This window comes from Culex quinquefasciatus, chromosome 2 (assembly GCF_015732765.1).
Source record: "Culex quinquefasciatus strain JHB chromosome 2, VPISU_Cqui_1.0_pri_paternal, whole genome shotgun sequence".
Taxonomy (NCBI): Eukaryota; Metazoa; Arthropoda; class Insecta; order Diptera; family Culicidae; genus Culex; species Culex quinquefasciatus.
Genome location: NC_051862.1, coordinates 24,440,857 through 24,466,096, shown reverse-complemented (window position 1 = coordinate 24,466,096; position 25,240 = coordinate 24,440,857). Strand labels below are relative to the sequence as shown.

Genomic DNA, 25,240 nt, shown 5'->3' with positions numbered 1-25,240 from the left:
AGCTTGTAGAAATCCTTCTCGGTTCTTCCAAAAGATTTTTGAAAAAAAAACAAGCTGCTCGTAATTCTAGGATCCCTCTGGTTCATGCTTCTCTTTGAATTGCAGAAAAACATAGCATTTAAGAAAGTATCAGCCATGGATGTAAAAAACTAGTTAAAAAATGTCTTTTCCATATATTTTCTAAGTGTTCAGTTGAAATTTGATTTATTAAGAGTTTTAACCTTTCTGAAAAACTCCCTGCCAAAATTAAAAAAAAAATTCAAACTTTTTTTGAATCTTTTGTAAACCTTTGGAAAGAAGAATTCTTAAATTAGTTTAAAGTTATGAATTTAATGATTCTACTTGTTGATAGTTTGCTTCGAAAAAAAGTCCGGGGTAAACTTTCAGTTCTACTTGAAATCTAGTGGTTTTAGTTTATATCTAAAAATGTAAAAAAAACGAAAATTCACAAAAAATTACTCTCAAATTATGAAGAACAGGAAATAGGCAAAAGGAAATGATTGGAAGTTGTAAAACGTCTTTAAACAAAAAGAAAAACTAAAGAAAAGAAAAACAAACAAAAATATTCAAAATAAATTGAGAAAAACTTAAACTAAGACGATTTTTTCCTTGAACAAAAATACCACAAAATGACCTCTAAAGCACAGGATTTTTTTCGAGTTCTTTAGGGCTTTTTTCTAAATTCTGTTTTTCGCTTACTTTTTACGTAAAGGTCCGTTGGAGTGAGTTGAAATTATGGGTTGTTACCTACATTTCTGGAGTTATCTTTTCGGAAAAAGTTTGTTCACTGAATTTTCAAAGCAAATTTAAGGAAATTTTCCTAGATTTGGAACATTTTTTTTTGCATGGGACACTTTTCGTTTTTAAAATATTTTGAAATTGCAAAAAAAAAAATTTTTTTTTCCTAAATTCAAACTTGATTCGCATTCTTCTCGTATGTTTGGAAGATTAAGCACTCGCATCTAACTCCACCCAATTAGCTGATTTTCAGAGTTTAAGCAACTTGATTTGTAATACTTTTGATAGAAAATAGCTTGCTCAATCCTTACTGAGCTGTTTATCACTCGATTTTAGCTGAAAATGCTTTTTATGAGCTGCAATTGAACGTCAAACGCTGATATGCCAACACGATTTTTTTTTTAATATTCACATACCCATTGTTGTGACCTGCCCTCAAAATTATATAGAGACTTGTGAGAATGAACGGACAAAATTTCATCCAAATCAAAACACAAAATTGAAAATCTAAAATAATGCGAAATAAACACAGAAATATCCTCTAGTTTCATTTGTAGTCCGAGGCGCAAACTAATTGATTATTTCTGGAGTTTTTTTTTGAAAAGGTCCAATAAACCAAATTTTCAGTTTTAGCTTTCTGGGTGTTTTTAAAACCGCCTTGAGACAGGGGTATTAAAAACACCCAAAAAACAAAAACTGCAAATTTGGTTTATTGGTCCTTTACAAAAAAAAAACTCCAGATTTTTAGTTAAGTGCATGTTTATCTAATAAATGTTAAGTATACAGCAATTCCCCACGAAAACAGCATGATTCGAAAAAAAAGTTCTCCGATCGGGCTCAAAATTTTTGAAACTTCTTACTATTTTTCTCAAATAGCCAAACTAATCACCTTTCTTTTGCGTCTAGGCCAGCTAAAACCGGATGAAATGGCGCGGAGATATGATGTTTTGAAAAAAGTGGTTTTTGCGAAAATCGACGAAAATTGCCATTTTTCGGACCACCCTAACACGGCGTAGGTCATCCTAATGGCCAAACAAAAAAAAATCGGGTCTAATTGTTTCGGCCAAGGAACCTCCAGAAAAATTTTGAGCCCGATCGGAGAACTTTTTTTTCGAATCATGCTGTTTTCGTGGGGAATTGGTGATATAACGAAATCTATCAGTTGATTTAGAAAAAATAAATATGTTTTCTCTATTTTAGGAGATTTGGTCCTAGGTTTTTTGTTCAAATGATTTTTTATGGTATTAAAAAAAATAACCATCATTTCATACCACTTTCAGCTAACTTATCAAAAAATAAAACGATTTCAACTCATTCGTCAACTCTCCCCGCCAACGTCCCTGCCCTTTCGCGATAAAAAAGAGCAAGAGTCATCCGCACTACCGCTTTGTAGATCTTTCAAGCGCAAAACTTTGCATACCAGTTGAGGCGTATCGCGACAGAACGAACGCAGTGAGAGGAGTAAAAAAAGCCCAGCACAAGAATAAAAGTAATTCAGCATAAACCGGAAGCCGGCTAGGAGACTGAATCATCACATGTGTTTACTCTTTCACCGAGTGAAATAGAAAATTTTACGTGTTTCGAATTAGTACTTATTTTCACGCGAAATCACAACCAGATAGAAAAATCGGAGCTAAAAGCAAGCACAAAAAAATTAAACTCTATAATAAACCGGAAATGGCTAATTGTTGTCAGGTGGTGCGTTTTGGTGCTCAATCCATGTTGGTGCTGTGTGTTAGTTTGGCGATGACCTTTTGCGAAGCAATCGACCCTGTACACGGAATAAATATTTTTGTTGGGGACTTTCCTCAATGCAATAATGGGTTAGATTTTGTAGTGGGTGTCAGTAAAACAAACTTGGGTTCAAAACTTCAACTGGGGTCATACCATATTCTTGACGAGATTTTCGTGCTCAATTTCGAGGTTGTTCTTCTTGCTCTGCAAGACTCGGGGCAGCGAAATCGAAGCCATTGTGTGATTAGTTGGGGTATTCCGGGGTAGTTTTGAGCACTAATTTTGTGATAAAGGTCACAGTTCAACTTCACAACGGTGACCCACTAAGACATCACTTTTTCTTCGGATTAAATCCGCACGATTTGACCGCGTAAAACTAGGCGTATTCCACACTCGTGAAAAAAGAAGTAACACGATCTATAGTACACACCTCTCACTTCTGGACACCAGAGAGTATCTACTAGTGGCAATTTTCGTAATTATTGCTCACCACTACTACAGCCCTAGCCCCAAAACAGAGGGCAATCCCCGCGTGGAGTAGGAGTAGGTTCTCTTCCAGGTACGGCGGAATGAAGTCCCGGCTAGAAGTGATTCTCTCAGCACGACATTTAGGTCGAATTTGCACACGCGTTACTCCACCAAACCCCGGGTATTCCGACCAACACACGTCCGATCCGTCCGCACGCCCCGTATAAACTGGCCACGGCTTTGGCCCATCTGCTGAAGAACCCAGAGTTGTAGCGAAATGTTGAATGAATGACCCTCCCGCCCACCCTATCCAGTCCCACCAAAGAAATCGTAAAGAGATTGAAAGAGCGATTCGCCCCTCTCTCTCTCTCGAGAGAGCGCCAACCACAGACAACGAGAGAAATAGTAAAAAAGTGCATTCGCTCTCTCCCACAAACAAACGTTGCACAAACACAACCCCAGCCCTCGAAACCATCCGTCACAAGACCAAACCTCTCCACAGAATCGCCAAATGTTTATTGATATGAATCATAACGCGAAATGCAAAGTGCACAACCCGCGATGGCACCTGGTTGTAAACAAACCTTGACAGCTGTCGCGACAGTTCAAACGCCCCTCAAATTTGCTCAAATCCCACTCAGATCGCTCCAATCTCGTCCGTGGCGCCCCTAATTGGTATTTGTAAACAACGTCGGAAGTGCCAATTAACAAAGAACCCGCAGATTGACTCCAAAAAATCGCACGCACTTTTTCAAGCCACTAAACTTACCCGCCAACGCACTGAACGCACTAATGTTTAAAACGAATATCTAACCTACAAAATAACACTTGCACAATTTGCGTGCGAAAACAAAATAGTTTCAAAAACGTCCAGCGAAATTTGGCTGCAATTCCAGCAGCGCAAACACACACAGAATGTCGTAAACTAATACTAAAAGTCTGGAAGGGAATGGAACTTTTGGATGAGAGTGGGAGAGAAGTGGTTGTCCCCCTGGTGGTCATGGAGGGAAGCTTGCATCAAAACATCTGGCGCTCTCTCACTGGGTATCGTTGGAAGGGAAAGGTCTTGAGCTCTGTGGTTTAAGACATATTTTAGAGTAAATTTTCAAAACAACCTTTGTACTATGGGTTTCCTATGCAGATAAGACCTTTTGAAAATTTAATCGAATCGAATTTTGAAATCTGAATGCTAAAAAAAATGAATATTGTTTGAAAGTGTTTTGTTTATTTGTCTAATATATGTCAGTTTTTACTTAGGAGCAGCGATGGAAGAAACTTTATCAAAAGAAAATCGTTTGACGCTCGTCAAGAGAAAAAATCGGAAGGATCTCTTCCCTCGCGCGCGAAAGATTGGTTAAAAAACTCTAAAAATCATCATCTGGATTATTCAGCGGAAACACCGATTTCGCTACTACAGATGCAGGTGTAACGTCACACGTCGAAAAATGACCTGTAACTTTTCGTAGATGAACCATGTATGTAAACAAAACGAAATAAATTGATTTATGTGATCTTCTACTGATTGATTTTCGGGAGCGATTTTCTTTTGCTAGTTTCGCCTCCTCGCTCTTTCGCTGGTGAAGATGGTTCGCAATTCCATCCCTGCTTAGGGGGATTGATGAACAGGATTAGGTATATAGTTGTTAACCAATTCTATTACATGACCTTCTAATGAAAAAGTATATAAAATAAAACATGATATAAGGGTGTCTCGCTTCACTACTTCATGGCTGTAGAAATCTCCGGTTAATTGAATACAATAAAAGCTCGATTATATAATCCAACCATCTATGTCCATTCTCAGGGCTAAAAATACAAAGCAACATTTGATTGATAACAAAAATCATGAATATGTTTTCACGATCAACTATTATTAAAAGTGATATTTGGTTAATAATTGATTTTTCCACTTTGTTTGTGGACATGGCTATGACAATGAATTCATGCAAAAGAAGCCATTTTGCAATATTTTCGAAATTTTAAAATCAAGCCGTACATTTTTATGGCCCAAGTTAAAATTTTGACAGTGTTAAAATGTAAGGTTTAATTTTATTTTGTTTTTTTTTTTTATTTAAAAGTACAAAAAAAACATATTTATTTTATTTTTTTACATTTGAAACCGAAAAAATAGTTGCTGATCGTCAGTTAATTTGTAAGTTTAAATTTTTTATTTGATTAGATAATATTTAGTTTTTCTTAGTTTTTATTTTTAACGTGTAATTTTGAATTTTAATTTTTTGGTTAGATTTTATTTTTTGTTTTTGTTTTTTTATTGTTAAGTTATTATTTTTGTTTTATTTTTTTCATTTTAAAATTTTCAATTTTCATGTTTAAATTTTTTATTTTTTTTTCTTTTGTTTTTTTTCCGATTTAACTTCTCAGTTTTAAGGTTAATTTTTGAGTTTTTTAATGTTTTAGTTTCTAAGTTTTGATTTTTGAGTTTTTATGTTAATTTTTAAGTTTTTGAGTTTTTATTATTATTTTTTTGCCGTTGCAAAAAAATATGCCGTTTGACTTTTTGGACGAGATGACTAGGCTTAGTGATTTTTCACGCTCGAAAATTGCAAATTTCACGGAGACCTCAATTTCAAAACGCAAAATTTCACGCAAATTTCGCGGAACATGAAAAATGTTAGAATGACTCTGAAAATCCGACGTTTAAATCACAGAAACTACTTGTTATGCTTCATTAAATATTATTCTCCAATAAACTTAAAAAAAACTTCACTAAACGTTAACGTTCAAGTTTACGTTACACAAACAAAAAAATGTCCTCATTTTCAAAAAAGTTTCCACCTGGTTCCTCTATTTATATTTTGAAACAAAATGTTGAGCTGTGTGTGTGTGTGGTCCAATCCAATACCCGCTAACCGGTAGCGAAATTATGGGAAAGTATAGTTTGTATCAGACTTTGTATATGCCGAATGCTGATACAACTTATCTCAGTCCCGGGTATTAGGTAGTGATAGCCCTCGCGCTGCTTCCAACGACCCGTTTCAGAATGACAGAGCTCCTTGCGGTCCAATTCCGAGGTCGCTGGGCATTGTTCGGCCCCGCCTAAACATAGAAGCAAGCATCTGAAGGAAACTCGATCTATATTTAGACTTCCAATCCCGTCAGGCAAATCAGGGATCAGCGCGTATTTAATATGAGAAGATAACATGTTTCAACACTACGGATCAATTCACTGCTAGAGTGTAAACCTTCTGATGGCTGACTGCTTAGCGTCCCAGACCACCAATCCAGAGGTGTGAGTTCGAATCCCACCTGATTCACTTTCGTTTTTGTTCATATTCAAAGCTCAAATTCCTGGTTCCAAATTTCAAAGGTACCGGCCGGGATTTGATCCCTGAACCTTCTGCTTATGAGGCAGAAGCCGTAACCATTAAGCCACGGAGCCGGACTTTTGAAACAAAATGTTGAGCTTGCGTATTATCATTTCTAGGACTTCATTTTGATATTCGACTAATAAAGCTTATAGCTCATATCAAAGCTAGATTTAACAATCTTTTCCAGTCAAAATTGAATTTTCTGCGACTTTTAGCCCATTAAACATATTTTCAAAGTATTCATCTCACTTTTCAGAAATTACAAAATTAATATAATTTTTAACAAAATCGAAATTTTTTATTCTAAATGAGAAAAGAAAACAAAAATGAAGTATTTTTTAACTTTTACGGGAATTATGCACCCAAATAAACAAATATCATTAAACTTAAACTGGGCTCAACATAGATCTAGGGTTTTTTCTCAAAATTTATTTTCCCTAAAAGAGCACTCAGCTAGCAAACTCTAAACGTAGAAATATATACTCTCCCTGCAAAGGCTTATGAATTGATCTCAGATGAAAGGTTCTCCAAATCTCTGAATTTCAAATGTAACATCCTGGAACAGAACTGCTAAATTCTAATAAAAACACAAATTGAAATTGAAATAAACTGGGCTCAGAAAAAAATGAAATGTTTTCAAAAGGTGTTTTCAAAAATAAAAAATAATCTTCATTTTCTTTTCAATACAACAAAGCTTCTTATATTATCTTTTTGAAACTATACCTTTCAAATAAGATATTAGTTAAATCTGTATTACAGCGAATGAAAATATAACTAAATTCAGTAAATTTCTTAAAAACTAAAAAATCTGAACATTTCTTCAAATGGTTAATATCAAGTTTTTCAATTGATAGCTAATAAAATTAACTTAAATAGTTTTTATGGATGAAATATTTAGTAAGTTGTTATTAAAAAAAAGAGATAATTTATAAATTTTTACGAATTTCACACCCGAGCAATTCTCTACGAAAACGGTCTCTTTTCTTAAATTTTAATTTTTGTATTTTTTTATCCGACTGAAACTTTTTTGGTACCTTCGGTATGCCCAAAGAAGCCATTTTGCATCATTAGTTTGTCCATATAATTTTCCATACAAATTTCGCAGCTGTCCATACAAAAATGATGTATGAAAATTCAAAAATCTGTATCTTTTGAAGGAATTTTTTGATCGATTTGGTGTCTTCGGCAAAGTTGTAGGTATGGATACGGACTACACTGGAAAAAATGATACACGTTAAAAAAAATTAGTGATTTTTTTATTTAACTTTTTATGACTAAAATTTGATTTGCAAAAAAACACTATTTTTATTTTTTTTTTATTTTTTGATATGTTTTAGAGGACATAAAATGCAAACTTTTCAGAAATTTACAGGTTGTGCAAAATATCATTGACCGAGTTATGCATTTTTTAATCAATACTGATTTTTTCAAAAAATCGAAATATTGGTCGCAATTTTTTTTCAACTTCATATTACGATGTAAAATCAAATTTGCAATCAAAAAGTACTTTTGTAAAATTTTGATAAAGTGCACCGTTTTCAAGTTAAATCCATAGTTAGGTGACTTTAAAAAAAATAGTCGCAGTTTTTCATTTTTTTAAATTAGTGCACATGTTTGCACACTTGTTGATACGACCCATAGTTGCTGAGGTATTGCAATGCAAAGGCTTAATAACAGGAAAATTGATGTTTTCTAAGTCTCACCCAAACAGCCCATCATTTTTTAATGTCGATATCTCAGCAACTAATGGTCCGATTTTCAATGTTAATATATGAAACTTTGTGGGTCTCGTGGCGCAGGGGTAGCGGCTTCGGCTGCCGATCCCGATGATGCTATGAGACGCGGGTTCGATTCCCGCCTTATCCACTGAGCTTCTATCGGATGGTGAAGTAAAACGTCGGTCCCGGTTTCTCCTGTCTCGTCAGAGGCGCTGGAGCAGAAATCCCACGTTAGAGGAAGGCCATGCCCCGGGGGGCGTAGTGCCAATAGTTTCATATGAAACTTTTGTGAAATTTTCCGATCTTTTCGAAAACATTATTTTCAAAATTTTCAAATCAAGACTAACATTTTAAAAGGGCGTAATATTGAATGTTTGGCCCTTTTGAAATGTTAGTCTTGATTTGAAAATTTTGAAAGTAATTTTTTCGAAAAGATCGGAAAATTTCACAAATGTTTCATACTTTCTCAGCTTTTCAAAAATAGTTTTTTTCAAAAGTGTGCAAACATGTGCACTAATTAAAAAAAATGAAAAACTGCGACTATTTTCAAAAAAGTCACCTAAATATGGATTTAACTTGAAAACGCTGCACTTTATCAAAATTTTACTAAAGTACTTTTTAATTGCAAATTTGATTTTACATCGAAAAATGAAGTTGAAAAAAATTTGCGACCAATATTTCGATTTTTTGAAAAAATAAGTATGGATTACAAAATTCATAACTCGGTCAATGATTTTTTGCACAACCTTGGAAATTTCTGAAAAGTTGACATTTTATGTCTTCTAAAACATATAAAAAAATTAAAAAAAAATAAAAATAGTGTTTTTTTTTTTGCAAATCAAGTTTTCGTGATAAAAAGTTAAATAAAAAAATCACCAAATTTTTTGACCGTGTATTATTTTTTTCCAGTGTAGTCCGTATCCATACCTACAACTTTGCCGAAGACACCAAATCGATCAAAAAATTCCTTCAAAAGATACAGATTTTTGAATTTTCATACATCATTTTTATATGGACAGCTGCGAAATTTGTATGGAAAATTATATGGACAAACTAATGATGCAAAATGGCTTCTTTGGGCATACCGAAGGCACCAAAAAAGTTTCAGTCGGGTTAGAAAATACAAAAAAAAATCGAATGACCGAAATCCTAGGGAACTGCTCACCGTCCACAAAATCGTCAAAAATCACTAACCATTTATTAGTGATTAAATCAGGCCATTCACTCACTTTCAGTAGTTCATAAGATTATATTCGTTCCTATTTGTGTTTGATGTATTATTATTAAGAAAAATCGTTACATTTTCACACAAACGTAAAATTTCACGGGAATTCACGAAAAAAGCCAAATTTCGCGGATTTCACGCTGTCCGCGAAATCGTGAAATTTCACTAACCCTAGAGATGACCATCCGATTGGCCAAGCAAGAATAAACATTCCACCAAATTATCTGCACGACTTTTTTAAATTGTTAAATTGACTAGGTAAACCTCGGTCGGTAGTAAGTGCTGTTGAGTAGGTAGAAAAAAGCTTATATCATTTTTAATATCTACTATAAAACTTAAGGCCATACCTGCTCTCATAACCTATTTTGAAAAATGTTGTAAAGTACCACTTTAAACATTTTCATTCATAGAAATAGTGATTAGAACAAATACCAACTCGACACCTATTGCTCCGGTTTCATTCTTCATACGCCCTTTGCGAAGCATCGCCATATTTGTTTGTTTTCAAATCACCTGCGAACGAGCGAGCGACGACGTCATTGAAGTAAAAGTGCTGACAGCGCGAAAACTTCATTCACTTTCGGGTCTTCGTAACATACAGACGAGAGAGAGGGACGAGCACTTGTCTCTTGGAAAATTGTTGTGTTATCGCGCTTGTTGTGTCATTGTTTTGTGTCTTTTTAAAATTCCATTTAAATTTCAAGCGACAACATCCATCAAAAGCTTTGTGGTTTGGAATAGCAGACAGAATTGGCAAGCCTGCTGACGGCGAAGAGATTGGCTGCCACCATGGCATGTAAGGAAAAGTGAATCGAGGCCAAACGAGCAAACGCACAGACACACGTACATCGGTTCCTTTCACTTGACGCTGGAAACCCTTTGAGGCGATGTCCACTGCACCGGAGGGTTGTTCCGTGGCCGGGGACGACGACGACGATGGCGATGGGAGCAGTAGTGTCACGTGGCATCGGTTACTGCTGGCAGGGAGAAGCAGCAGCTTCTTTAATACACCAGAACCAGCGGAAGAAAGCGCTCCGGAGAGTCTGCTTTCGGATGCTACCGAAACGGCTGGAGAAGAGGAGGATGCCTTGAACGCTGTGCTGCGGAACGAGGGCTCTACGAATTATGATTCGGGAAACTTTTCGTTCTCGGAAAGTTCCAAGGGGAAGACGGCAGCGAGTCCGGGAAGTCAGGATTTGGCCCACGAGCGGTTCGTGCAGCTGAATACGGAGCTGTATCAGACGCGGACGGAGCTGTTGACGTACAAGTACAAATGGAACGAAATCCGGAACGAAGTTGAGCTGGAGTGGACCAAGAAGCATCGGCGGCTGGAGGATGAAAAGAGCGGTCTGCAGCAGGAGGTGGAACGGTTACAGGAATTATTACGGGTGTCGGAGGGCAGGGGATTGACGGGTGGAAGCTCGTTGGAGATTTTGAAGTTACAATCAGAGCTGGATCAGGCAAAGATTCAGCTCGACTGCAAGGATCGTGCAAATGTGGTCTTGAAGGAGAAGATTGCCGAGCAGTACTGTGATAGGGAGAGTCTTTCGCTGGAGGTGAGGAAACTGGGGAAGATTTTGTTGGAGATCAAGAACGAGCTCAGTTCGGTGCGCAGCTCTGAGCAGTGGTTCCGCGATGAGTTACATACGTGCCAAAATGTGAACGCCAAATTGAGGGAGAGTAATTTACAGCTAGAGAATCGTATAAGTATAGAAAAATCCAACAACGATCGATTGAAACTGGAACTGCAGCAAGTGATACGGAACGCGGAGGAGGTTGAGCGAAGGGCTATCAAGGAAAAGGAAGACCTGCTGGAAAAGTTGAGTCTCATAGAGGCTTCCAACAAGTTGGAAAACGTTTCCGATTTCGTGCTGGAAGAAACGCTTCAAAAGTTGAAGGATTCGTCAGAGAAGATCAAATTTCTCACTGACACCAACAATGACTACCAGGAAAGAACGGAACAACTGGAACGCAACCTTGCAATCCTCCAAAGCAGTCTCTTCAGTCAAGAAGCCCTCACCGAAGCGTGTAAAAATAAACAAAGTGAAACCATATCGAGAATCGCAACCCTCGAGACAGAAAACGCCGACCTGAAGGCAGCCAGGGAGCATGCCCGGCAGGAGAACACCCAGCTCCATCTGGATGTCGCGCGGCAGAACTTTACCAACCGAGACCTAGATGTCAGCATTGGGCACCTGCGGGCGCAATTGCAAGTTTTATCGATAAACTTTGAAAACACGCGACGAGCGCTGGCTGTGAAGGAATTTGCGGCGGACAAGTTGGACCAGGATAATCGCGAGCTTCGGGAACGGTTTGTCCAGGTGGAACGATGTCGCAAGGATCTGCAGCGCCGGCTGAGCATGAGTGAGGCCGTGGCGAAGGAACAGTACGAGCAACTGCTGGCCAACTTCCGTACGATCCAGTCCAAGAACTTGGACCTTGAGTTGAAACTAGGTCAGTGCGCGGAGTACAATGAAAAGTTCCGGAGGAGCGAACAGGTCGTTCGGCAGCTGAAGCAGGACATCGGGGAGTTGCAGGAACGGCTGCAACGGGATGCGGCAAAGATGAGCTCGAGTAGCGAGAGTTCCATCGGAACGAGTATTAGCGGTAGCAGCTCGGATAACAGCAGGGAGGAAGCTTCTGAGGACGCTAAGAACAGCAACACGTGTCAGAAGCATGGCCAGAGTCTTCCCGAGGACGATACGCGTGAGCTGAAGATTCTGCTGAAGGTGATCGAGAGCGAACATCGCCAGAAGCTGAAGCGGTACGAGCTGAACAACAGAACGCTGTTGCGTAAGGTCAAGGAACACGAGCGTGCGCGCAAGGTTGCTGAACAGCAGGTGGAGTCGCTGGAGAAAGAAGTTTGCCGAATATCGTCGATGGAGTGTGAGCTGGCTGGGATGAGGGAAAAGACGATGTTGCTGGAAGCGGATCTGGAATCGGCGGTTGGTGAACGTGACACGCTGAAGGGAGAGAAGCTGCGATTGGCGATGGCTTTGCAGAACAACTGCTTGGTACAGGTAGATGAGGACATCTGGAGCTCGTTTCAACGTATTTTTGCTGATTTGAGAGACAAGCAGCATGTTAGCAAGGAGAATCAACGCTTCAAGGAACTTCTTCAGATTAGTGAGAGGAAGATTCAGCAATTGGAAGAGGAGCTCAAGCAGTCACTGTCTTCGTCCGAGGAAAAGAGTACGGTAATTGAAAATTTGAAACTCGAAGGTGAAATCCAACGCGTTGAGAGTGATGAAATACGGTCGGAACTGACAGTCAAGCGCTTCCAGTTGGAAGATTCCCAAAGAATCCTAACCGAAATAAGCAGCGAGCGGAACTCACTGCAAGATTCCATCGGAACTCGCCAGCTGGAGGAGAGCAAACTTCGGGATCAGATCGACGAGCTGCAGAAGAAGCTTCAGATTTGTGTAGTTCAGCTGGAGACGGCTTACGCACGACTTCAGCTTTACGAAGAGTCCGAGCGGGTTCTGGAAGAATCCCGGCATCGATTCTTCAACGACGTACAGATACTGCGAGACGAAATCATCGCCGAGAAGCAGGAAAAGCAGGCACTACAGGACGCCGTGGCGGAACTGAAAACGGAACTGGTCCGCATGGTGGAATGTAATCTCAAGGTGGGTTTGCTGAACAGCACATGAATTCAATGGAGCTTAAACCTAAATTCTTCGTTTTAGAGTGACCACATCGCCAGTGACCAAACCGACAACAGTGTCGCCAGCGTTCCCAGCCTTGAGTCTAGTGGCGGCGATTCGACGGCACCGGCAGCTGCCAGGTTCGACGAAGAATCGCTAAAAGCGCTCGTTAGCGAGTGTTCGCGACGGAGTTCGGTAAGACCCCTTCAGGAATGTGTCGCTTCGCTGCGGGCGGAGATGCATCAGCTGAACTCGGTGGTGCGGCAGAACGGTAACCAGCGGTACCACGTGGTTTCGCTGATGGAGGAACTCCAGGACGCGACCAATGGGACGTACAACAGTAGATGAGTTTAGGCGCGTGATTTCCTCCGCGGGGAAGGCAAATTAGCGAGAAGTGGGAGGAAATTCGTGGTTTGACGAGGTGGGATTCGTTTCTGAAGAGAATTTGGTACTTAACGTTCAATTGCATACTTTCAACTAGAGTGAAAGTGGTTGTCAATTGAATGTTTAGTTAGTTTAAATGTTATTGCTTGGGGAGAGGTTCTTTGGCAGCACAGTATTTGCAATTGTTGTCCACTAAACGATTTGAATGGAAAATACAATTAATGAGGAAAATACAACGAAATTTTGGCAACACATTAGAGCGTTGTCAGTATTTCAGTAAATAAGTAATTTTCTTCCGGAATCGTCTTGTTGTACATCTCTGGAAGAGATATTGAAAAATATCAGTCAAGCAATACTCTTTAAAGATTTGACAACACTGTCATAAAATCCAGCTGCTTTAGAATGATTGCTCGTACTTTTTAAAGCGAGAGGTAGGAATTTGTCATTGAAATCTGAATTCATTTTTATCAAAATTTGAGCTGCTCTGTTGGATACATTTTCCGATTAGCCAAACACTTTGATGATCTGGCAACCCTTCCATAAGTGTTATCCATTGAAGTGGAAGTCAGCAGTATTTTTAGATGAAAAAAAAAAAATACTTTCAGAATTACTGCGCAATACATTGTTCAATAATTTTAAAAACCTTTTCGATAAAAAATTGAAGATCTGGCTAGCTGAATTTCTTGATATTTTTAGATAGAATGTTGTAGGTTTTCAATGGAAATTACATGAAGATCTAATAATATTGAATACCTACTAAAAGATATTTGAAAAAAAAATCTGGTGATCTGGGAACACTGCCATGTATCCGTGTGCAAATATATAATTAATGAATTATTAGGAACCATTTTATCTCTAGTTTCGTAAATTAAAATTCAACTTATGCAAATACTGTGCTTCTACTGAACCTGAGACTGTTCTTACAAAAAAATCGTCACTGTTTGTTAGAGATGTACGTTTCACTGGTTGCGCCCATTCTTCACCGTGCACATAAACTACGTAGCACCGTTTTTTTCGCCATGACCGAGATTACCAACCAATACAAAAAAGCGTTGCTCAAACATAACTTCATTTAAAAATCACAATTTATCAATAAGATCCATCAATGTTAGTTGTAAAAAATAATGGAAAAGACAGTAAGAAAGTCAACTCAAAATAGAAAAAAAATGTTAAGCACCGGTTCAACTCTCAACCCACAGGCCACATCAATGTTAGATTAGTGCAAACGTTACAATTTAGACACAAATTACACAGGAAAGAATAAGTTAGCAGGGCCCTCCATACTAAAGTGACTGTATGTAAATTTGGGGTTTTTTTATGTAATTTAAAAGTTTGTTGGTCACTTTGGTTGCGACGGCCTAGCAAATAGATTAGTTGACATTAGAGTACTTATTAGGCTATAGCGAAAGTAGCTTCCAATTGCATTTCTAGTTGTTTAAGTTCCTTTGGCTTGTTTATTTTATATCGAGAGTATTTGCCTACTTTTTCACTAAAGCTTTAATTGAAATCGAATTTATTTTGTTCTTACAAAAAAACAGAAGATGCTTTGTTCAACTGTGATGCTTTAAGTTATTTTATTCGTTCCAAGTATATATGCAAAAGCGTTTTAATACTTCTCAGATATGCCACTGCACTAATCGTTTCGCCTGTACACAATACTAATTTAGTACTACGATTTATCGCTAATTGGAGGCAATTTGAGTGATAGCTTGCTAATTAAATCGCTAGTTCAGCAACTGTTTGAGGTGTAATTATCCTGTTCTCCTGACAAGGAGAGCGACTTAGCAAAGTGTAGGAGAGCAAAATATCATCGATACACATATTTACCCATCTTTAGCGTAGATATTTATTCATCAATTCAGAATGTCCGGAGGGGATTTGTAAATGTAAAAATGATTCTTCCAGAAAAAAGTTTGACGGTGGGATGTTTTCAGGAGAATCAGCAGATGAGGTTTACCATATATTTATTCATATTGCAAAATAGAACACATTTCGTAGCACCGTTCCGTAAATTTGTCATGTTTTAATTGTTTGTTTGAAAGAAATTTTCCGTACCTCCAAATAAAGCTAACAAAGTGATAATGTCATTAAAAATCTTCACCTAGAGTTTTTTTTTCTTCAAATATCCTCTCTCTTCTCTCTAGTTTGAAATATCACTAAAATGGATTCTCAACGAATCAATTTTTAGGCCTCTCAAAACTTTTAAAACCACTTCCACTTTTTTGACATTTTGAAATGTTAATTTTAGAATTCTGAAATGATGTAAATTGAATTTATTAAATAATCGCTTGTTGGAAAATGAGGGGTAATAATGAAAAGCTATTTTTTTTTACAAAAAAATTAACATTAACGTTGCACATCAACCAGAGCTTTTGCACCAAGATTTTTGTTACAGATATCTTCAAAACTACGGGAACTATCAATACAATTGTTTATTCATCTCCTAATGTACTGTCTAGAAAACAATTTACAACAAGATTTGACTATTTTTGCATCCAAATTGTAGCAGAATTGGATCCGCAAGTTTGACCATTTTGAAATAAAAAGACAACAACTTCTTTGGTTGCTGTGCACCCTTAATAGGCTTTATCCCTTAATCTATTCCAGTAATCGTAAATTGTGTTCATGGATTTTAGAACCACGAAGGAATTTAGTCATAAGGTTCTTCGTGGTTCTCTGCAGGCCAAGGGTGCATGATACTGATGATACTCGTCGGTTGACAACACCCAGGCGAGGAACATCCCGGAAGGAGCCCAACTACATCCGTAGTGCTGTTTGGACAAAACAGCATGGCTCTGGTTTCTTGCAAGTGTCCTATTTTCTTACCTCCACGTTGGCTTGGTTTAGTCATCATGATGACAAGGTGTAACCTAGCTGGTGGCCTGTGGAAACGACTCGTAAACCTTTGACCAGCGAGGGTCAGAGTAGAGACGGCTAAAAGAAAGGGGCGCGTCAATGTGGGAAAGGGAAGTAATTTGTGATTGTAGACGGTATTGTTTTGATTCGCAGTATGTTGAGTCAACTGCTGTGGATGTACCTGAAACATCGCACAACGGGGTTTCTCTTCTTTCCATTTCAGCTATCAGCTATCTTCTGTTTATTTTGTTTCACTGATTTTCTAAAACGGCTTCTGCTTACTATTCTCCGTTTGATTTCGATTTTACTTATTTGATTCTCTTATTTCTCAACGCCTTTCCACTCTTTTTTACCAATTGATGCTGCTGTAAAAAACTGTCTGCTTTCCCTTAATTTGGCAGCGATGTTTCCACTCTATTTTACCAATTGATTCTGCTGTAAAAAAACTGTCTGCTTTCCCTTAATTTGGCAGCGATGTCAATTTTGTTTATCATATGCCTTTTCTTTATTTATCTATTTGAATAATTTCTCATCTTCCCTGTAAATTGCCCTCAATACAATATAAGCTTGTTTGTTACCTCTATTTATTAACTATTGTTAATTTCTTTATCTACTTCATAAATCGCTATCTTTCTTGTACTTTTGATTCTTTACATAGTATATTTCCTTCACTGTCCATTGTTTTGAAACTTCACCATTTTCTTAAGCAAGGTTGGAGCCCTTACGCAATTTATGGAATGATTAAAGGATTAACACAAACATTACTATTGTACTTTTGGTAAACTTTTATAACATGCTTAGGACCAAAAATTGTAACAAAACACCGCGACAAAAGAAATAGCAACAGATAAACACGACTTAACATTAGGGAATATCTCAGGAGAAAACAATACACAGTAAAATAACAACTAGTTTTTGAATTCAAACTAAAAATAAAACAGTTTTTGCTGTATAAAAGTTGTTAGGCACACATTAAATGGTTAGGCGCTTATACTTACATCAAACCCTACGTAATGTACCACCCCCGGCCGAGTTAAAATGCGTAACCGGAAAAGAAGGTGTGCATGCCTGGCACGAACACTCAAAGCGTGTTCTAGCGTGTTGCTCGTACTGACTCAGAGCAAGGGTGAGATGTAGGTGTAAGGGCAGTGCGTGTTCGTCGGGAACCTAGTGCATAAGATCGGTCAAGGCCCGTTCTTACACTGAAAATTGCGAATTGCGAAGGTTCTTCGTGGTTCTCAATTTCATGAACATAATTCACGATTTCGAGAATTGACGTTTTTCCGTGTAAGATAAAATTCATATGTAATAACAAAATAGTGCACTTTATCATCAATTGCAAATTTAATTTTGTGTCTTTAATTGATGTTTAAAATTAAGCATGATAACACTTTCGTTTATTTCAAAAATCATTTTTTTCAAAAACTTCTACTTAAAAAAATCTTTTACCTTTGGTATCTGATTATGCACAATAACAAAATGGAGCGCAAAAAAATCGTTTTAAGTTTAAAATTATGAAAAAATGGAAAAAATAGTACTTTGAAGAATTTTTAGAATGAAAAAAAAATAAAAAAAATGAGTTTTCTTAGTTATTTTTACCTATTTTTCTGAGAAGTCATTATCATAACCTGAGCAATTTTCCAACAAAACCGAAAAAGGATCTATTTATATTTTTTGATTTGGTTTAATCTTTTTGGGGTCCTTTCCTATGTTTGGTCCTTTTGAAATGTTTGTCTTGACTCCAAAATGTTCGAAATGTCTTTTTTCGATGGATCATAAAATCATACAAATGTTTAATTGTTCAACACTGATGCGGTCTCCTAAAACAATACAAAAAAATCGGATTTCGGTAAATTAAATTTTTGTGACGAGGTAAAACGGGGTGACTTTGATAGCCGGATTGACTTTGGTTTGAAATTGTTGCGCAAAATGAAGAGTACAAATTGAATACGTACGGAATGGTATGAAATCATACTGATCGTGGCAGAGAAGTGTTTAAAGTTTCAAGAAGAAGTTTTCATAAAGTTTTAAAAAGATTATAAAGATAGTTAACTCTAATTAAGAAAAAGTTTATCCATAGGATTATTTTGATACTCTTAAAGTGTCATGATTTTCTCAATGAACATGATTTCGAATCGGAAAACGAAATGCATTTTCGAATTTTTTGGTCAATTTTTCACTAGGAGAAGGCAAAATGAGTTTGTAAATAATAAATATTATGTGTTTTAGAATCATAATACAAGAAAAACTATGACTATCGAAGTCGCCCCGGGATTAAAAATAAGAATTTTTAAAGCAAATACACTAAAAACCCGATTTACGCTCAGGCGTTACGCTTTGTATTTCGTCGATTTCTCTGGAACGACGCAATATTTTTGCAATCTTTTTAAAAAGATTTATACGTCTTATGCAGATCTACAAATTGCTTTCAAAGGAATGTAGAAACATTACACTGTTTTCGAGAAATCAACCAAACAAAAAGCGTAACGCCTGCGCGTAACGGGGGTTTTAGTGTATTTTCAAACACTATTGAAAAAATTTTTTTTTAAATAATGCATGGACGTTGTGTGCCAGTACATGTTTTAAAAATAATAATCTTTAAAAATAATAATCAAAATTTTCAAGTTGGAAAATATTCCAAAATTAAATAGAAATCCTATCAATGTCAACCCGGTTTACGGTACCTATTTTATGAATAGTCTTCATCAACATCAATAATTTTGCCGTAGACACCAATCAGGAAATTTCTTAAAAAATACAGATTTTTGAATATTTACGTACCATTTTTGTATGAACAGCTGTCAAAATTTTATGGAGACCAACGACACAAAATGGCTTTTTTGGTCATAGGGAAGGCCTCCACAAAGTTTGAGCTAAATAAAAAAATAAAAAATAAATTGTCGAAATCGGCCGCTTTTATAGAGAATTGCTCAGAAACTGATGAAATTTCACCAGTTCCTGATTTTTTGACACAAAATCTGTCACCATTCCATATTATCATCATTTTTTTTTCAATGTACAGAGCGCATTCGTTAATTAGAATTTCACTTCTTCGAATGTCCGCTAATTCAAATGCTCGCTAATTTGAACGTTTTCGAATCAAAAAAACACTCAATGTCAAAAATTTAGCTGTCAAATTAATGTTTACATTTCGACTCCTTTGTTCATCGATTTACGAACACGTGGTTTCGTGCGTTTGACAGCTGTCAGTTGTTCCAATCAGCAAATTTGGATTTGATAATTCGAATGCAGTTCCATTCGAATTAACGAATCCACTCTGTATCGGTAAAGTGAAAGCTCAAAGCATTATTTTGATGATTCTCACCTATTTTGGACATTTTGAATTTGAACAAATGTGTTCTGAGATATCGTGAGTTTAGAGAAAGCATTTAAAAAAAAAAAATTTAAAATGCTGTTAAAAATATTGCACTCTACAAAAAAAAAATAATTCGCCTTTGATTGTTCATTTTATGTTGCAATTTAATTTGATTTTAGAAATTATCGTTCAATATTTTTGTGATGAAAATTTGATTTTTTCCACTAGTTTATTTATTTCTAGACGTTTCTAATCATAACCTAAGATTTTTCCGAAGGCATCAAGTCGATTTGGAAATTCCTTATCAAAAAATATAAAATTAAAAATCTCAAGATAAGTAGATCAATTCTGGAGATTTTTTTTAAAAGGACCAATAAACCAAATTTCCAGTTTTTGCTTTTTTGTTTTTGGTGTTTTTGAAACCTTGATTCAGGGGTATAGAAAAACACCCAAAAAGCAACAACTGAAAATTTGGTTTATTGGACCTTTTCAAAAAAAAAAAACTTCAGATTTACTATAATTTTACTTCAATCAGTTTCGTAAAAGCCGATTCAATTTAGAAATTAGCCTTCAAAACTGAACGAAAATTTATTAGGACTCTGTAGTGATCTTTTGAAAGATTGGGAAACATTTTGCTGTTTGAAAATTGATTTAGTTATGACTTTACTTTCTTGTTTGAATCGATGACCTTTTTATATGACTCATGCGCCAACGTTGGTCCACCTTTGCTGAGGACCTTTGCCGAGACCCAATAGGCGCCTGTACCTCAAGAGAGAAAAAAAAATATCAAATTTCTTCTCGATCTCGTCAAGCCGCAGTGACAGTTATGATCGAGCACTGTGGCACGAGCACGAACATGTCCCTCTTGTCTTGTCCGGCAAATAGTCGTCCTAGGTGGCAACAAACCGCAATCGTTTACAATTTATTAGTAATAATCTAGAGAGGTTTCTCCGCACTTCTCCGATTGCAAAATGTTTTTTGCATGCAAAAAAAAAAAAACGCCGCCAGTCAGATTGATTGAACGATGAAAGGGAGTTTGCCGCTAGATGGGGAAGAACCAGTTTCCACGATATAATCCAGAATTGATGTCCGCGATTTTTTGTTTTATTTCTTTTCCATATGTGCTATAAAATAAAAATCAACGAAAAAAAGCCACACCAGTGTTAATTAATGCGTGTCATAACTCGGGTGATGCATAAATGTATACGAGAAATTAATTGCTGTCTGATGTCCTGCGTGAATAACAGGAATCGATTCATCGGCCGAATTGATTGGATTTGTGGACCGCGATATGACATGTGGCAGTTCTTTTTTCTTTTGCTGTAATGAGAGAGTAAAAAGGATTCATTTATGTTTAGTTATCATGAAATTTGTTTGCAATTCTTTGGTTTAGATAAATTGAATTTTGTAATAGGTGTCCGATTTTTTCTAAAATATATTTTTAATTTCTTAAAAAATACTTTAAATTATCCACTTATTTATCACTCAATCCCACTTTAACCAGAACATATTATTTGAATGTGTAAAGAAGATTCTCTGTAAAGGAGGAATGAAGCAACCAAAATCATATTATTATAAAAAAAAACAAACGCTGTCTTCGAATTCATAACCTACCCCAAGCTGTCAAATACGATCACGATCTGCGGCTTGAAAATGTTGAACCAGTTTGCATGACTTACTTTTCTTTGCATTCCTTTGAGGCACACTTCTTGAAGCATTTATCCACGTGTCTTCTCCTGCTTTAAACTACGTTAACCCCCTGGTCCATTTGATCGGACCGACACTTTTGCATGCAGCGTGCAATATACAATGTTAAAATATGCTCGATAACAGCAACTACAAAAAAATAAATAAATAAAATAAAAACCAGTTCAAAGGTTAGCGAATTGTTGAGACAATGGGTGTAACAACAATGGCGGAATCTGTGGAAACTTGCAAGTGACGCAAAGGGCTCCGCGGGTACAAATAACCCAAAGTCACGTTTTCGCGAACTTGTTCGCGGCTGGAGAAATTAATAAACCGCATCTCTCTTGTCGCCGGTGTATTGTTTGTGTATCGAGCAGAGGTACCTGCGAGATGTACACGGCTGTGAAGTAGGGTTTAGCGTTTTCAATAAGTGAATTAAAATAACATGAGATGCGGCGCAATTGCCGGCACTCGTCAGCCGCATCTCATTGGCGGTAATTGAAATATTTACTTTGCAGCTTGTTTAGCTTCGAGGAAATGTGCGGATGTAATTTGTTAGAATTTACTGAGAGGAAATAAATTAAAAATTATAAAACATTAAATAATTTGCAGAAGGCAATTCGCCGAACGCTAATTCACCGAAAGCAATTTTGTCGAATTGGAAAAAATATTTTTTTTTTGCTAAAATCAACGAAAATGACAATTTTTCGGATTACCCTAACACGGCGTAGGTCACCCTTAAGGCTAAACAAAAAAAACATGGCCCCGTTAGTTCCCTTGAAAATTTTGCATTGTCTACACACTTTGTATTCAGGATGCTGCAAAATTTTTTTTAATGATGCTTTTTGTTTTTTGGAAGCAAAAATGCAGTCTTTAACTCAAATTGTAAGCATGCTTGCAGATTACACAAGATGTTCAGTAAGGATTGGGTCTGATCTTAAAAATATGTTTTAAGCCCTTTTAAAAAGCAGAATAATTTTATACAGTTCCTTGGCCGAAATAATTAGACCCGATTTTTATTGGTTGAGCCATAGGGTGACCTGCGCCAGGGTGGTCCGAAAAGTTGCAATTTTCGTCGATTTTTGCAAATACAAAGCGGATTCGTTAATTCGAATTTCGCTACACCAAATGTCCGCTAATTCGTATGCTCGCTAATTCGAACGTATTCGAATTAAAAAGCACTCAATCGTCGAAATCAGTTGTCAAACTAATGTTGACGTTTCAACACCATTGTTCGACAATGTCCGAACACGCTGTTTCAAGCTTTTGACAGCTGTCAAACGTTCCAATTAGCGAATTCGGATTCGCTCAATCATAACTCCACGCTATTTCAACCGAACTTAGGGAGCGTTCTTTTATCACGTAACGCAAAAAATCGGATTTTTAGACCCCCTCCCCCCTCGTAACAAAATTTTCATACAAATTTTTAAAAAATTGTATGGATCGTAAAACGGCCTCCGATCCCCTCTTCCCCTACTGTGTTACGTAATAAAAGAATGCTCCCCAAGCTCTCTTGGATGCAAATTCGGCAATTCATTGGGTTTTTAGAGAATAATAGTATTGAGTTTCAAAATCTAGCCTTATATTTGAAAAAGGCGTATGAAAATTTAAAATGCGGTTTTGGATGGCTCGGGACCGGAGAGCCTGTCTAAAAATATTTTTATCGGATTCTTCGGACAATTTTACATAAACAATTACAAAATTTCATGTATCCAAAAATGTTTAAGTTATGTTTTAAAGTTATCGCAGTTTTAGTGAATTTATTTTTCCCGATTTCGCGCGGGGTGCGTCGAAAAACCCCAGCATTATTTAAAAAAATATATATATATCTCGTAATCCTGTTAATGAAACTCCATCATTATAAGATATGTTTTCCAATATTTTCAGATACAGGCTTTTTGGTTCCGAGACCTTCAAAACCTCTAAACCTTGAATTACAAATGAATTACTTTTCATTTATATCCTACAGAGCTAAATTCGGTTGAAAGGTCGTAGTGTTATGATTTTTTGAAAACTGTGTTTTTTTTGCTAAAATCGACGAAAATGGCCATTTTTCGGATCACCCTAACACGGCGTAGGTCACCCTTAAGGCTAAACAAAAAAAAATACATGGCCCCATTAGTTCCCTTGAAAATTTTGCATTGTCTGCGCACTTTGTATTCAGGCTGCTGCAATTGCTTTTTGTTTTTTAAAAAGGTTCGCTATTCCAAATTTTTATTCTTGCTTTCTAGGTGTTTTGAATCCGCTTAGTTAGGAGTATTTAAAAACAAATTTGAAGTAATATTAAAAAAAAAATATTTGTTCGACATTTGACAAAAAAAAACTCTAGTTTTAAACAGTTTTGCTTGGAATTAAAACGTTTTAGACTTAATTTTCAAATTTAATTTTCCTTTTTTAAGTATTTATTCCAGAGAGTGGAAGTACCGTGAACAAAGGTGGCATCGAAATAAATTCAAACAGAATTGTATGGAACCATACTGAGATTGGTAGATAAATGTTTAAAGTACCTCATACAATTGTTAACAACAATTCATCCAATCATTCAAAAGTCAGTTAGCTTTAGTTTTAAAACATTGATAACTAGGATAATTAAAATAATCTCAATATGTCATGTTTTTCAGAATGAAAATGAGTTCGTGTCGAAAAATTGATTCTTCAAAAATCATTGACAATATGAAACTGGAAAAAATGCGCAATCTTCACAAAAAAAAACACATTTAGCGAAATTGAACAGATCCTCAGAGTCGTGTGGCGTTTTTCGACCATGATTCCGAATTCTACTTCGGGTGATTTAGCGACGCTGACTTCAACAACACCGGATTTCCAAAAAGTCTCCACTCGATAACTGATAACCGATCACCACTTAAAGCAAGCAAACGTCAAAAAACAAAAACGAACGAAAATAACCGAGGGGTCAGTGCATGTAAAATTAAGTTCAATAATAAAAAAAAACATTTTATAGAATTTTTATGAATTTGAAGTGGCATTTTGAAGAATCCTGAAAGGTAGGTTTACGAAAAAAATTTGGTAATTATCTTTTTTTTATTATTTAGTTCAGTCCAGTTACCGAACAACCGTACAACACTGAAATTTGTATGACCCAATCTCACCCCCAGACCAAATGTCACCCCTGATGACGGTATTGACTCTGACTCAGATTTCCGAGAGAACCGTAGAATCCGACTACGATCCCGAATCAAGGTTTTCAGAAAAGTTTAGAATCCAACGATTTTGACTACACACTCATGAAGTATTGTTTTATTTAATTAATCATTTTTTTGGCGCGGATTTTAGCTACTGCCGCCGACTTCCTCTCCAGATTACAAGCGCTCTGGTCGTAATGATGATTACAACACTTCCAGCGTGAATTATTGCTCTCATTTTATAGTCAGCGCCATCAATCACAACAACACACAACAAACCTTATCTTCGCCAGGTTCTAGCCCTGTCGGGGTAGTACGATTCCATTCTGAGGCATAGTCTGAATCAGAATCACTCCCAGCGCCGATCGTTCGCGAATTCCGGCAGAGCGATCCGCATTGTTCTAATTTCTAGTGACTAGTTGAGATATATATTCGATATCGAGTTTAACGACATCCGGTTGACCGGGGACCCGGCGGTGCCAAGGTGACGCACGGTTCTGACAGGTATCACCCACCTGCTATTGATCCGCGTCTGGATAGTGATCCAAATGAGTGCAAATGAAAAACGGAGCCGTCGAGACGCGCGGTTCCCGGACTGCATCATGCAAAAGCTGTGTTGCACTACTGTTTGGGGTTGAAGCCATTACGAGGGGTTGCTTTGGGACTTGATTTGAACTTGGGATCTAACCTTGATCTTGATGAACTCACAATACGACAACCCAAGTCGCGTTTTTATGTCCAAGGTAACTCCTGATAACGGTGCCCCGCCCAAGTAGCCCTCCAGTTGATGATTAATTCCAGCTTCAAACTAAAATCAGACTAGAACGTGACTGCTTTTGATAGTTTCAGTGTGCGTGCGAATTGTTCTGACCGCGCGCGAAGCAGATTCTACGCACTGCGATAAGTTCACAGATCGCGCGCAGGTCGTCATCCCGTGAACTCCTCGCACTGTAGATGTACTACACTAATTACTAATTATCCAGGTTAGTGACTGTG

The 25,240-nt window shown here is 37.0% G+C and overlaps 3 protein-coding genes across 11 annotated transcripts in view; 2 read left to right on the top strand and 1 right to left on the bottom strand.

Annotated features, from left to right (window-relative positions):
* LOC6035891 overlaps positions 1-2,876 on the top strand; it is a 70,890-nt gene extending 68,014 nt beyond the window's left edge. Inside the window, exon 4 of the transcript XR_005277638.1 lies at positions 2,019-2,876. The gene's annotated coding sequence lies outside the window, so the exon portion shown is untranslated. The remainder of the gene's footprint in view (positions 1-2,018) is intronic.
* LOC6035889 (huntingtin-interacting protein 1) overlaps positions 1-3,878 on the bottom strand; it is a 43,089-nt gene extending 39,211 nt beyond the window's left edge. For 4 of the 9 annotated variants that reach the window (XM_038256755.1, XM_038256766.1, XM_038256765.1 and 1 more), the window contains exon 1: positions 2,626-2,756. In XM_038256755.1, the coding sequence (XP_038112683.1) occupies positions 2,626-2,709 (84 nt within the window). In that variant the 5' untranslated portion in view covers positions 2,710-2,756. Of the gene's footprint in view, positions 1-2,625; positions 2,760-3,709 lie in introns of those variants that run through there. The other 5 variants (XM_038256758.1, XM_038256764.1, XM_038256762.1 and 2 more) reach the window with 3 other exon arrangements.
* A 5,623-nt stretch (positions 3,879-9,501) lies between these two features.
* LOC6035888 (spindle pole body component 110) lies at positions 9,502-15,255 on the top strand. The gene is made up of 2 exons (XM_038254685.1): positions 9,502-12,841; positions 12,902-15,255. The coding sequence occupies exons 1-2, from the start codon at positions 10,100-10,102 to the stop codon at positions 13,205-13,207; spliced, it is 3,048 nt and encodes a 1,015-aa protein (XP_038110613.1). The 5' UTR covers positions 9,502-10,099; the 3' UTR covers positions 13,208-15,255.
* Positions 15,256-25,240: the final 9,985 nt, after the last annotated feature.

What these genes read in the sequence shown, in the direction of transcription:
- LOC6035888 (XM_038254685.1), top strand. Translation starts at nt 10,100, where the DNA reads ATGTCCACTGCACCGGAGGGTTGTTCCGTGGCCGGGGACGACGACGAC. An exon ending in TGGTGGAATGTAATCTCAAG is followed by an intron (nt 12,842 to 12,901) that starts GTGGGTTTGCTG and finishes TCTTCGTTTTAG; the next exon opens with AGTGACCACATCGCCAGTGA.